Consider the following 13,755-nt stretch of genomic DNA (forward strand, 5'->3'; position numbering starts at 1 on the left):
TGCCCCTGACACAAGCCCACACTCTTCTTCACCTCCAGTCCGCTCCTCACAGCCCTGCTTCACACCCTCTCTGCCAGTTGCCACCTCCTGGTATACTATGACCCTGACAATCTGGCTAAGTCAGCTCCTAGGGCCTTGGGATCCTCAGCAACTTGGGCATCATTGGCCAAGTCAGCAGCAAACTTTGCCCCTGCCTGGCCTGCTCCTACAGTTCCTGTACTGAGAAGAGTGGGAGACAGGGTCCTGAGCCCGCTGGACACCTCGGCTTAGACTAGTGTTATAGGAAGAGTCCCCTTCCACCCTAGCCAAGTGGCATGCTGTGCTTCGGTACCTCATCCAGTCCTCCCAGCAGCCCTGAGGTGAGGCAAGGTGGGGCAGTGGGGGATTGTCACCTTTTTTTACATGAGGCCACTGGCACAGAAAGGGGACCTATCTGTCTGTGGTCACAGAGCTGATAAGTGTATGGCAACCCCTGTCGGCAGCGTGTTTCTTACTCTCTCGTCTTCTGTTACTTGGTCTTGTCCCGTGGGAGACCAGGGTAAGTAGTTCAGCCAGAACTGTGAGCTGAGGTGGTGTGCTCTCGAGATGAACATTTCACTGCTGGCCTGAGAGCTCCCAGAGAGCCTTTGCTGTGCCACAGAGACCCCATTGCTGTCCTGCCTGTCTGCATTCTGGTATGAGTCAGAGTCAAACAGAATACTTGGAATCCTTGGTCTCAGGGTCCCAGGAAAGGGCACCAGTCTAGGTGACACTGGGGCTTTCTTCCTGGTGCCTGATTCTGTCCAGCGCAGGCTTTGGATTATGTTCTCTTGAGGAAAGTCACAGGACCTACCACAGGACCTACCTGTCTCCTCCTCACTGAAGCCAAAGCTACAGCAAGACTTCTGGCATTAGCTTTAACTCTTCTTTCTGCTATGATAAAGCGAGGCTACCTGTCCATCCTGCTCTCTGTAGAGAGAGGAGAGAGGGCTCGCTGCCCCGGCACCCATCCGTGGACCTGGTATCTTTTGCAGTCAGTTTCGCTCTGAGTCCTGTCTCTGAAATACTTATGTGCACGGCCTCACTTGGCACACACATGGCTTCAGAGCCAGTGGAGAGGCTGGACGGAGGCAGCACTTCCTGCTTTATAACCAGGCTTTCCTCTGACTGCTCCCTCCCTCAAGATCTAAGGCTGTGGGCTACTTAGAAAGGTGTCAAATATGTCTTTTGTTGTTGTTGTATTTTTTTTTTTAACTCACTGCCTCTGACTCCTAAGTGCTGGGGTTAAAGGCGTGTGCCTCCACGTCTGGATTTTGTTTTAGAAAGGTGTCATCAATCTTGAAGGATGTGTTTATTAACAAAGCAAAATTGAAAAGGTTCACGTCCAGATACGAAGATGGTCCAGAAACTCTTAGAACTTTTAGAGCAGAAATAGCCAGCACTGTTGGGCGTCTAAGCTTTGTGGGAAACTACACATGACGGCTGACAGAGAGGCTGTTGTCTTCTGTGTGGCTCTTGCCTTACGTAGATCTTGCTATCTGGACACACAGACACATGATCACCCACTCATTTGCACAAGGGCACGTGGCTTTCCCCAGTACAAGCAGCCCCAAGGTCACACACTGCCTATTAACATGACAGCCCTCAGGATGCCCAGCACACAGAGGGTGACTGGAATCCATTGGCAACTGTGGGACAATGGCCATCTGAGGGACTTCTGGCTACCAACAAAATCACTGACAGAAGACAGGAGACACAACTGGGCCAGTGCTCTAGGAAGGTCTCCAGAGCTGCTCAGCTCTGTTCTCTACCCAAACAACGTACACCAAGAGCCCAGAGCGGTGGAAAATTTATTGAGAGCATGTGTTATGTACCAAAAGGATGCTGGGCTTTCATTCGTAGTTGGCAGGTGTCACAGCGGGTGGTCCCTTTATTGCTATCAGTTGGTTGGCCACACTGCAACGACCACAATAGCCACGAGCAGCAATAAAATCACCATGATCATCCCTGCAAAAGAGAAGCAGAACATGCCTCTTTTAATGAGCCGCACCAGAAGAAAGCTTCACACTCTAGAAGTATGTGGAGAGAGGAGAGGGCAGTGAACACAGGCCAGGCTTTTCAGGCCGGTGGGCACAGCAGATGGGACTCCACGGAGCCTATAAGCAGCCATTGCCACCTTGAGAGCTGTGCCAATACTCCTGGATTGCAAGACAGAATCCTGGGAGGGCCAGGGTTAGGCCTGAGCATCTGGCTCTCGTGTGCACACCAAGCTCTCTGCTCTAGCTTTCCGGTGCCTCCTAAGTGACAAGCACAGATGCTATAGATGGCGCTCAGCTTTGTTACAGGGTTTAAAACTCTGAAACACTGACAGAGCAAAATGCCTAATGTTAACAGGTCATTGCTGCCTGCGGTCTATTTTTGTGCAACGAATAGTTTGGCTTATTTATTTTATTTTTTGAGACAGGATCTCGTGTGTCCCAGGCTGATCTTGAACTCACTTTGTAGCCAAGGATAACTTTGAACTTCTGATCTTTATGCCTCCAACTCCCAAGTGTTGGCATTCCAGACGTGTGTCACCACATCTGGTTTGTGTGGTGCTGGAGACTGTAATCCAGGGTCCTTTGTTTTGTTTTTGTTTTTCAAGACAGGATTTCCCTGTGCAACAGAGCCCTGGACTCACTCTGTAGGCTCACAGAGCTCTGCCTGCCTCTGCCTCCTGAGTATTGGGATTAAAGGTGTAAGCCACCATGGCCAACTAATCCAGGGTCTTGTACATACTCAGCGACCATTGTACCAGCCGAGTCACACCCTCAGGCCACTTTGACATTTTTAGTCACCACCAAAGTGAAAGAAGGAGCCGTGACAGCCTGTCCTCGGTCTCTAAAGCTTACACTATTTATCTGTTCCCTCGTAGAAGGGAGCCCCTGTTGCGTTACTGGATGTTACTGGATTCTGGCTTTCAGCCTCCAGATCTTTCGTCTAGGGAGTGCCTTCCTTTCTTCCTTGGGCACGACCTAGGCTCCTAGGATAGTTTTTTAGCTACTACTTCGGCATGCCTACAGTGAGAAGGTGTGTGCCCTTGGGTGATCTCAGAGATTCAGGAGATTGTTATCTTTTCATTCACATCTGCCTTGGGAAATGCTCCTGCCTGCCTGACTGCTCCCTCTCAGCAGGAGTCCCCGCTACGTAGTAGTTCTTCTGCAGCTCCAGACTGGAAAGCTGCTCCTGGCTGGGGTGAGAGCTTTATACCATGCAGTATCAGGAGAAGGAGAACAACAGGCAGGAGCCAGTGGCCAGGCTGAGGGGGCCACAGTGGGGCAAATTCTCGAAACTCCATGGCCTGGAATTCTCCTGGGAAGAGGGGCTGCTTGTTTGGGAACTATGCAGACAAGCCAGAGGGGCGCATGGCCACTGCAGCTTAGGCGGGCTCTGAGGGACAAGCTCTAGCTCGGCTGTGTACAGCAAAGGCTTCGCCAGAGGCCGGGGTGGCCAGTGGTGGAGATGCCACAGGTCTTGAAGTTTCAAGTCATAGTGATGATGGAGATGGTGGAATAAGCAGTGGAGGAGACACAGGAAGAGCTGATTCTCTAGGCAAGAGCGCCCATGGACTTCAGTTCATATGCTCTACGGGGAGAGGTCTTGAGCCTCAGCTGATGCGGAACATTGCAACACCAGCCTGAACCTGCCTTGCTCCTGACTTGGCCCGTTACCCACAGAGCTGGCAGAACTGGCTTTTGGATTGTGAATTTGATCAGGTTGCCTCTTTACTCAAAGGTCTGCAGTGACTCCAACGGAGGTCCAGACTCTCCTGTAGCCTACAAGGCCCGGCACAATCTGACTCACTGTCCTGCAGACCCTCTGAGCTCTAGCCAGCTGGCTTCCTTCACTTCAACATGGCACACCTCTGCTTTCGCTTCTGCCTGGTGGTTCTCTCTGGGGTCACTTCCCAGAGACCTCCTTGGTGACTTGCGGTCACTGGTGCTTTCTATAGCTTCACATCTCCAGGTAGGACTTAGCAACGTCACTGTTGAGAGGCTAGCTCTCATGTGTCCCCTCCCCTGGAAGGTTGGTGTCCACAGAAGGAACGTGCCTTCCTTCCCATTCGCTGCTGTATCGCAGGACCTAATGCAGAGCCCACACACAGAGACACCATACAGATGGAATAAATGAAGAAGCCCACTGAATGTTTGGAAGGGCAAGAAGAAACAGGAAGATACAGGAAGGGTACTGAGTAGAGAGGAAGAAACTGGGAAAACATGTCAAATAGGAAATTCAAAAATGGTCCAAACCAACCAACAAATATCACTGGTACATGGAGCCAAGTGTCTTAGGTTCTAGAAGTTCGAAGAGGACAGGAAGTTTCAGCTGAAGAGGTGGGGCCTATGAGAAAGAAATACAGTGTTGCCTTTTAAGGTGATAATGTGTCTACCACAGAAACTGAGTCAGACACATGGCACTTCAGTAGCAGCATGATGTGACACACACACACACACACACATCCCCCGAGAAGGGACACATACTTCCCTCTTGACACCTTAAACAGTAAGTTGATTGCATGCTATAAAGTAGGGGCTTATCCAAAGACAAAAAGGGAACTTCAACAGCAAAAACAAATAAGACTTTATATTTTAAATGCTTTCAGGCAAACACAAGTCCATTGAGAGGTCATTTTCAACAGTGTTAAGTTCCTCAGTGCTGGGTGCACTGAGGAAGTCATTTGTAGAGAAGAAGAAAGCGATAACTAAAAGCCAGCTGTGGCTTTGGGATCCTTTGGGCCACGAAGACTTGACTTAGTGGCCTGATCACAGCAACAGTGTTTGATCTGTGGTGACAGCTTCAGCACCCTTCTGGAAATGTCCTGGAAGTATGGATCCTTTCAAAGGCACTAAAGCTCAGCCCAGTTTGAGGTCAAAGCTAGTAACAAGGTCCGGGGCTCAGGACAAGAGGTATATTGCCTGGCTCACTGATCCGTAATTGGCCACTCTCTGTTCCGTATACAAGGAAGCAAAGGCTCTGGAGGGCTGCATGGGGACCCAGCCGAGTCTGCTCTCACCTGTGCTTTTAACCCCTTCCTAAACCATGGGGGCCCACCCAGGGCTCCTGACACCCAACAGAAGACAGGGTTCAGACCCTTTGGGGCTGAAAAACTAAGATACAATTCCTTTTCTTCATCTCCTTCTCTTTGTGCCTCTACTTTTTATGGTGGAAATACCACGCACGCACACACACAAAGTAAAAGCAGTGTGCACACACATACACACACACTTAGTAAAAGCAGCCAGGAACACTTACTGTCATGAACAAGGACTGGTTCTTGGCCAGTCTGCTTCCACGTGCACCTTCACTTGCCCCTGTGGCCAGAAGTGGGTCTCTGGTGTATATCACCCACAGGCTTACAGTAAGAGTCACTGACAGAAGAGGCCCCGTCACATAACCACGGCAGGCTCGAGCCTCCATCTTTCTGACATGGACAGTGGGTCTAAGTTTGCAGAATGGCCCATGAAACAACCTGAGCCATGCATACTGAATCAACTCTCAAAGACAGAAATTGGGGTGTTTTCTTTTTCCTCCTAATAGGGCTGCAGCCTCTGGGGCTCTTGCCATCCATCCCCAGCTAAGGAAATGTTTGACATTTCAGAACGAAACTGACAGTTGAACTCCTGGGAGCCTGCCAGCTTCTAAACAATGAGCGCTCTGGGCCCAGCCCTAGCTCAGAACACCTGCAAGGCTCAGCTTTGGGTCACTTCCTCTGCATTTCACTCAGCTCCTTCCATGGCACTGCCGGCACCTGGCCAGGCAGATGTTTGCTCCCAAGACTCAAGTGTCCCTTTGAGGGGTAGGCACAAGGTGCCAAGGGTCAGGTTACAAGGGTCGGGGAAATGTCCGTTTCCTTTGGTCAGTTTACCAGATGAGTACCCAACACTTGGGATATTTACAAGTCTAGCATATGGCAATTTAAAGAGATGTAAGAAAACAAACTCCCTTTCAGATTAGGAAGGGACATTAATTAACACCGTGGCTTTGGAACAGGGGCATGTTTTCTGAAGATTGTTCATCTGGATTAATGGCCCATGCTTCCCCCCACCACCACACACAACCCCAGTGAAACACTGGAAACCACTGAGTGACAGCATGTGCTGCCAACACCCCCACTGCAGCAGAGAGCAGGTAACTGCCCTCAGTGTTCACTGGATAGGTGGGGGGGAAAAGGAAAATTTGGAGGCCAGCTTTTCTAGGGAATGGTAGCCATTTTCACAAGGGCATTCTTGTCCAGAAGTTCTTTATATCCAGGGTTTGTCATAAGACAAGCCATCCTGACTCCCTGCTACTTGTTTTGAACCAAAATGCACATTCTCATTGCTTGCCTTGTGTGTCACACTGTGAAGAGTCGTGGCCAACAGGCCAGCCCCACACAGCCACCACCTGTGAGGATGAGACACGTGTGACTAACGCCTGCAGTGGATGAGTTTCCTCTCACAGTTGTGCTGTCAAAGGTGACATTTGCTTAAGCATTAACCAGTTGGTTCTTGCAAATCAAACACAGATTTTAGAAATATTTTATTTTAGTTTTGCAGCAGACTCTGGAGCCAAAGGTGGGGATTGAGCAGGACAAAAGACAGAACTGGGATATTTATTTTCAAAAGTTCATGTAAATGTCCCCTTGAATCCCAGTACTAGGTAAATAAGCCAAGAAAGAAGAGGACCGTGGGCGAAGATGAATGTGTTTGCTTTTTGCTCGTTTGAATTAATTGACAGCTGGAAAATGCAGCCTACTCTGACGCAGTCGATGCTACTTGCCTGCTCGTGGTGTGGACATCACAGCTTTCCACCAAGCGACCTCACAGCTCAGTGGGCCAGACAGCCAGACACTGGTGGGCAGGACAGCACTTCTCGCCTCGGTCTCATCCTTCCTGAGGATACTTTACCTCACGGGTGTACGTGTGTTAATTGCCTTTAGTAAAGTTTTCATTAAAACACCAGGCAAAGGCAAGAAGAGCCTCCAATGAGTTTGGTTTTGTTCTTGTCTGACATGCAAACCATCACTCCGAGCTTTTCTTTCTCTTTCTCGGCTGAGGTGGGGCGGCATCCTTCTCCATCTTCAGCATGTACGCATGTTTATATGCATATATGTACATGTGTGCAGGTCAGAGGACAACTTTAGGTGTCATTCCACAGGAGGTATCCACCTTTATTTCTCGAGACAGGGTCTCTCACAGGCATGGGACTTATCAGATCCGCTAGGCTGGTTGCAAGGTTTTATCAGCTGAGCTATCCCCTCAGCCCACCCTTAATCTATTTGGAGGCCACATTCTCCGGCTGGTCTTTCTACTCACTACCTTCTTCCACTCTCAGCTAACTCCAGAGCCACAGGCTCAATGCTCAGCAACGCTCACATGGTGTCTTCCATCAAGGCTGCTCAGTCTCATGTATCCTGCCTCTCCTGGAGACCAAGAAAACATTTTCAAGGGCACGTCTATGCAAGGCCATCCTCAGGAAGGATGGTCCTTTATCTTTAAGTTCTTCTCTTATGGATCCACCGGCCCACTACCCACATCATAGGATCTCTAAAAAAAGAGATCAACGCATAATCTGATGTAATGGAGGGAAACTGGCTTTATAATCAGGGACACGGGACTTCACCACCGAGTAGCTAAGATTCCTGGGTGTAAGGAGCCGCCTTCATATTCGCCATTACAAGATGGCGCTGATGGCACTGACACCCGTGTTCTAAGTAGTAAACAAGCAAGCTGCGCATGTGCCGGGGTAGCTTTCCACGCCATGTGCTCTGCCTTTCCCGTGACGACAACTCCGGCTGATGGGCTGCAGCCAATCAGGGAGTGACACGTCCGAGGCGGAGGACAGTCCTCCATAAAAGGGAGGGGGCTCCGCCATCTCTCTCTCTCTCTCTGGCTCTCTTCTCCACTGGCTCCTGATGGGGTAAGCAATAAAGTTTGTGCTGCAGAAGATTCCGGTTGCCCTGAGCGTGTTCTTACCAGGGGTAAGTAAAGCGGCGGGCAATACCTGGGCAATGTTCTCAACTCTTGAGTTTGGTTCTTTCATTTGTAAGAGGAGCACGGCAGGCACCTTATAAGGATTTGATATGACCAAGGCCATGGAGTTTCTGGAACGTCACTGGCTCTCAGTGTCTACCTACTGCCAAGAACAGTGTAGAGGAGATGCCCATGTCTGTGAATGTCCCACTAGACAGCGTGCGTCAGGGTAACGGCAGAGTCATGTCACTTATTCCAAAGAACATGAGGAGTGAAGGCAGAGGAACTCTAGGGTGACATTTGGTAGAAACAGAGACCAATTCTAACTGGGCCGGGCCACGATGATGGAGTCCAGGAAAGGTTGGAAGTTCACAGTGGAATATCTGGCAGCATCTACCTTGGTTATTAGCTACAGGAAGGGCAGCTGTGCTAGTTGATGCCGACTGGAGTCAAAAGGCAGGAAGAGCCCAGCCAAGTGGACGCCAGGTGAGAGAGGCTGTGAGAAGCTGAACTGGAAAAGTCTTGGAGGAAGTGGAGATCAGAGCCAGGGCACCGGCTGAGCCCAGAGGTGCAGCAAGAGAAGGTTAGAAAAAGCCAAAGGGGGACTTACTGCTAGACCCTGGGCAGTTGGGGAGGCATACAGGGAGGAAGTCATGGACTAGGGAGCCTGGAAGTTGTGGCTATTTGGGCAGAAAGGGGAATATTACTAATACCAGGGATACTGAGAATGACAACAGGCACACAAGGAGAACAGAAGTCACATGTAAGAATAATAAATAAATACATTAATATACCCATGCCTTTAATTGCAGCACTTAGGGAGTGGCAGAAACAGGTGGATCTCCAAAAGTTCAAAGCCAGCCTGGTCTACATAGTGAGTTCTAGGTCAGCTAGGGCTATGTAGCCAAACTTGTCTAAAAAGAAATGAGAAAATGTTTACAGTGGCCAAATCCTGCTACTCAGGCCACAGGGTAACCACTGGCGGGAAGAGCGGAGACTTGTACTCCCTAAAGGAGCCCCGTGATGGTAGCTGGCCAGCGGCAGAGCTGGCTTTGGGCAGAAGGCCCACGTCTCTGGTTGGAAGTATCTTGGAGCTGGGCTCAGCAAGCTGGGGAGTCCCTACAGGAGAGGGCAGGCTGGACTGGTCATTCAGGTCCCTGGAGAATGAAGGTAGCACAGCATGGTGTGGGACATGCAAGTGACAATGTGGCCCCTCAAAGGACCACACAGCAAGGCAAAAATCTGGCTAACATATAGCGCCTGTGCTTGTTTCGGTTCTGACTGAAAACAGAAATGCTGGGATAAACAGTGCTTAATCTTCACTTTGTCTCCTTGTTGTGTCAGGCTGGGTAACAATCAGGCCTTGTCTTTAGACAGCACCATGGTCTGCGGACCATGCAGAGGAAAGAAGGCAGCCTTCAGACGCCTTCCTGGTCCTTTTGCCTCTGCAGGCAGACTATCTAGTCCCTCTGCACGCCGCTTCCTCTGGATAATGTGGGACATGTGCACATTTCCCAGGGCTGCATGTGGTTTTGCCAGGATCTGGGATCTGGCATGCTGTTGCTGATGGCTGGTGACTTTACTTGCAGAAGAGCATCAGTCTCCTGAAGGCACTCAGCGTGCTCCTCCCTTAGCCCAGGCTTCAGAAAGGCCAGTGCTACCCAGGCGCAGCTGCGTGCTACATTTGTGCTGGGGTGACTCTGAGAGCACTGAGGCACCTTGCCCTCTCTTCTGGAGGCCCAGCCCCACCTGGAGCGAAGCTCCGAGTGCTGTCACCACAGAGACCAGGCAGCAGTGCTGGCAATGGTAGGGAAAGCCCTGGCAACATGGAAATAGAAATAGAAGGGGAGGTGACAGCAGTTCCAGAGACACATCTGGGGGCCAGAGGGAGCAGCCGCTCTCAGCAGGAAATGGGAAGCAATGAGGCCACCTGAAGTGGGGGAGGGGGAAGGAGAACTGGCCTAGAAACAGGAAATTAAAAGGAATTAAGACAGTGAAGGAGGTGGAGCAGAGGAGCTGGAGGGCAGCCTAATAACGGAAGGCAGGCTCTGGACCCAGGGCCCAGCACTCACTCGCTCAGCATCAGGGAGCTGTGGAGTGGAGGACTAGGCCCCAGGCCATGGTCTGGCCAGCAACAGAGACCCTGTGTGAGTACTCATCTCACTGGCCAGATGTTGGGTCATAATGAGAGGTAAGACTCGGTCAAGAGGTTCTAACCAACAAGAACAAGAGCACTGTCGAGAGTGCTCATAGTGCTCGTCCTGCATTGGGGAGGCTGAGGCAGGGGGATCATGAATTTGAGGTTATCCTGGGTTATATGGGAGACTTCATTATGTATTTTTCCAGTACTACCCAAGGGAGGATTTACTCAGGAGTGTGACGTGTATCCATAATGTTCACTGAGTGTGGACTCTGTGCACAACTTGCTCTTCACGGATCTGTCAGCCTCATGAGGGCAGCAGGAAACCACGCGCAAGTGGACCCACCTCCCAAAAGAAAGCAAACTCTGAAATGCTCATGTTCCCTAAAGGGGGTGAGCAAAAGCTCGGCCATTCTATGAGAGCTGCTTCCTGCACAGAGAGTGCTGAAGCTTCTAGGTCCTATCTGTGTTCCTAAAGTGTTGTTCATTTCTGAAGTAAGCTCATCTCAGCACTCAGCACCGTTCAACAGCAGAAACCAACTGCAAATAGAGAATCCTTCGCATCGGCAATCAAAGCAGCACATTAGGAGTTGTCAAGGCAATAATTTAAAGTCAGCTCTCCAGCGCATCAATACTTGCTAAGAAACATCCCCTGGTCGTGCTGTACGTTACACCTGGGAATGTGACTCTATCTGGCAGGAATTCAACTGTCTTGGAAAAGCCAGGCAGGAGCACTGTTATGGATATCTTGTTTTGACAATTCCCTCTGGACCGCATGTCAAAGATCTCTGGATGGTTCCAGCCAGGCTATGGATTCACTATAACAAACTCCTTCATTCATCCTGCTTAGACCAGGCTGTGCCACCTGGCACTAATTAGGGACACCTGGCAAGGTGACCCATTGTCACCTATCAGTGGAGAAAAGTGAAGTACCTGGACAGGGTTATGAGCTCTGAGGCGAGTGCATGAGTTCCAGACGCCAGGGAGGCATGTGAAAGGTGGCCTAGTGGCTCTGGCTCGTCACCCTGACCCTGCCTCTGTACGCACAGCTGACACACAATGCTGTCCAGAAGAGGTCACCAGGTAGCTTTTGCCAGAATTTTGTGCACCGAGTGGAGCACAGCCAGGGCTCAGGTGATAGCCCTGGCCACATTTAGGCAACAACAGACCCTTGACTTAGCCCTGAAGGTCCCTTAAACTTGGTTGGACAAGCCATCCCTTAAGTAACCCTAATCCTCCGAATACATTTCATGGTTTTTCTTGTTTTGCTTTGAGCCTACATGGACAATTGTGTCCTGTTTGCAACCGCACCCCTTCAGCAGACAGATCAGCAACAGGAATACCTCTCTGGAAGCGTCTGAGTGCAGCTTGTGAGTGTTTGCTTGCTATCAGTTTAGTCTCAAGAAGGCAGCTGGGAGGTGCTGCTCCCTGGAGCACGTGGCCTTGGGCTGCAGCTCCTGACTCTGAAGGAGTCCAGCTCCAAGTAGAAATCACTCTCAAGTACAGTGGCACCTTCCCCACCACAACTCCTTTTCCTGCACGGTCACATAGCCTTCCTTCAATGCTGTAAGTGCTCTCTAAATCAATGCTATAGATGCTGTTTGAAAAGTCAAGATGCAAAAAAAAAAAGATGGCTCCAGTTTGGAGGCAACAGGCACTTGGAGTAAATATCAGGGCATTACAGCTCGACCTCTGTAAACGCAGCCAACAAGAAAATGCTGGATGGACAGACTAATTGCTTAGGTCCCTCCTTCTCCAGGACACCCATGTACGGAGACCTCTGAGTGCCTGGTTCAGGCAGGTCCCAGGCAACTGCATGAGGGCCCTGCCATTTCTGTGCCTTTAGTGAAGGCCACATCCATTGACTTCATTAGTGCTGGGAACTTATGTGCACCTTGTATATATGCTATATACACCATCCAAGGGGCTGCTCAATAAATACCTAAGCGAATGACAGGTCCTCACTGCCGACATGACTTGGTAGGCAAGCACTGCGTAGCTAGTCTCTGGAAATCTGCCTTCTGCACCTACAGCAATGAACAGAGCCAGCCGGCAAAGCCGCTGCCCTCTTGACTTGATGCTGGAAGAGGCAGAGAAGTTGCAGAGACAAGTAGATAACTCAGTGTAGTGGAAGCTGTTACCAGCCAGGAAGAGAGGAGAGCTTCTTTCTTCCTGGTGGGAATCTAGGTGGCAGCTCAAAGCTGTCCCCTTTCTTCAGGTTTGAGGGCCACACAGGGAGGAGATGCTAAAGATGCTAATACTTTCTGGAAATGAATCATCCAACAATGGGGTAGGGAAGCGCGCTGCAGGTAAGAAAGAGGAGGGTGTCTTCCCATGTGGCATTAGGAAACTTCCAATTTTAAATGTTAATAGCATGGAAGCTTAGAAATAACACATTACGAGAGTTTCTTGGAATGAAGGGTGACGTAATGACAACTGGAAGCAGACAGGGAACTTATTATAGAAGGCTGGAGAGGAAGGCCTCGGCCGTGGAGTCCAGCACTTTGCAGGATGGGAGTTGTCAGGCAGGGATCTGGTTCCTGCCTAGTCTGTGGGGGACATGGGGTCTCATATGGAGTGGGAAGTAGTGTGCTTGCTGTTCCTTGGATAGCTGCTATTCATCAAGTGGCCCACTTTGACTGTTCTATGCCTAAATGAAAACTATACTTCTTAAGTTGATGGCTGCTTTTATTAGGGGCCGTTTCACTTCATCACGGCACTGGCAGAGAGCTGCAGAGTCCTGGCCACCAGCTGGTCTCTGAAATTGAGAGGAAGCCAGGTTGAGGTTGTAGAAGTAAGATGCAATTAATAGATGCAAGATGTCACCCTATGCTTGGAAGACCTGGGGTAAATTCATGAGGGTGATGGTGGGGTTGCCAGACCATTTCCAGAGCTCTGTCACCCTGCAGGCCTGCCCCAGCTAGCCTCAGCATTCCTTTGGCCCCTAAGATGACGTGAATTACATTTGGAGCCAAGGGCCACAGTGGCAAGGATACTGTGGCAAGAAAGGCAACTGTTAAGGGATATGGGAGGAAAGAAAAGAAAAAGGCCAGCAAAAGGATAGCCAGATACCTCTCCTGTGAAAAGCCCAGTCTCCTTTCAGACACCTGGGACCTATGCTGTAACCTATTTGTTGTGGTCATGAAGCTTGTTCCCATCACATGAGAAAAGTTCAAAGGTCATTAGCTTTTAAGTGGACACCGTGAGGTAGTCTGAGCTCTCTCACCCATCATCTTCGTGATATGTCATAGTATGTCACCTTCCACCTGTACAGCAATGGGAGGTCCATGACATATGCACATGCGTATGAATGCGAGGTTTCCCTCTGTGCACCAAGGCAGCATGGGAGAGGCCTCTGGGCAGTGCTGGGCAGCCTCCCATCCTTGGGCCTGACCATTCTCAGAAAAGCTGGAGCTAGCTTTTCTAGGAAACTTTCTCTCCCTTACTCTTCCCCAGTTGTATCATGAAAACGGATTTCAAAAGGTTCACAAAATCCTCTAACACTCTGCATGTGTGTAAAAATGACTAAATAAAGAGCCTATAGATACAGGAGAATTCATATGTGGTCTGTGGGAAGTATGATGGTTTAATCTTCATCTTTGACAGCATTTTCAGAGATGATTAACTGTTGGGGCATAAACAGGG

General features: G+C 50.0%; 1 protein-coding gene across 1 annotated transcript in view; it reads right to left on the reverse strand.

Annotated features, from left to right (window-relative positions):
• Window positions 1-1,812: 1,812 nt before the first annotated feature.
• Stx8 (syntaxin 8) overlaps window positions 1,813-13,755 on the reverse strand; it is a 234,326-nt gene continuing 222,383 nt past the window's right edge. The window contains exon 8 of the mRNA XM_021176854.2: window positions 1,813-1,986. Within this exon, the coding sequence (XP_021032513.2) occupies window positions 1,919-1,986 (68 nt within the window). The 3' untranslated portion in view covers window positions 1,813-1,918. The remainder of the gene's footprint in view (window positions 1,987-13,755) is intronic.

The sequence above is a fragment of the Mus caroli genome, unplaced genomic scaffold, assembly GCF_978045245.1.
Source record: "Mus caroli unplaced genomic scaffold, Mus_caroli_1 scaffold_13, whole genome shotgun sequence".
NCBI lineage: Eukaryota > Metazoa > Chordata > Mammalia > Rodentia > Muridae > Mus > Mus caroli.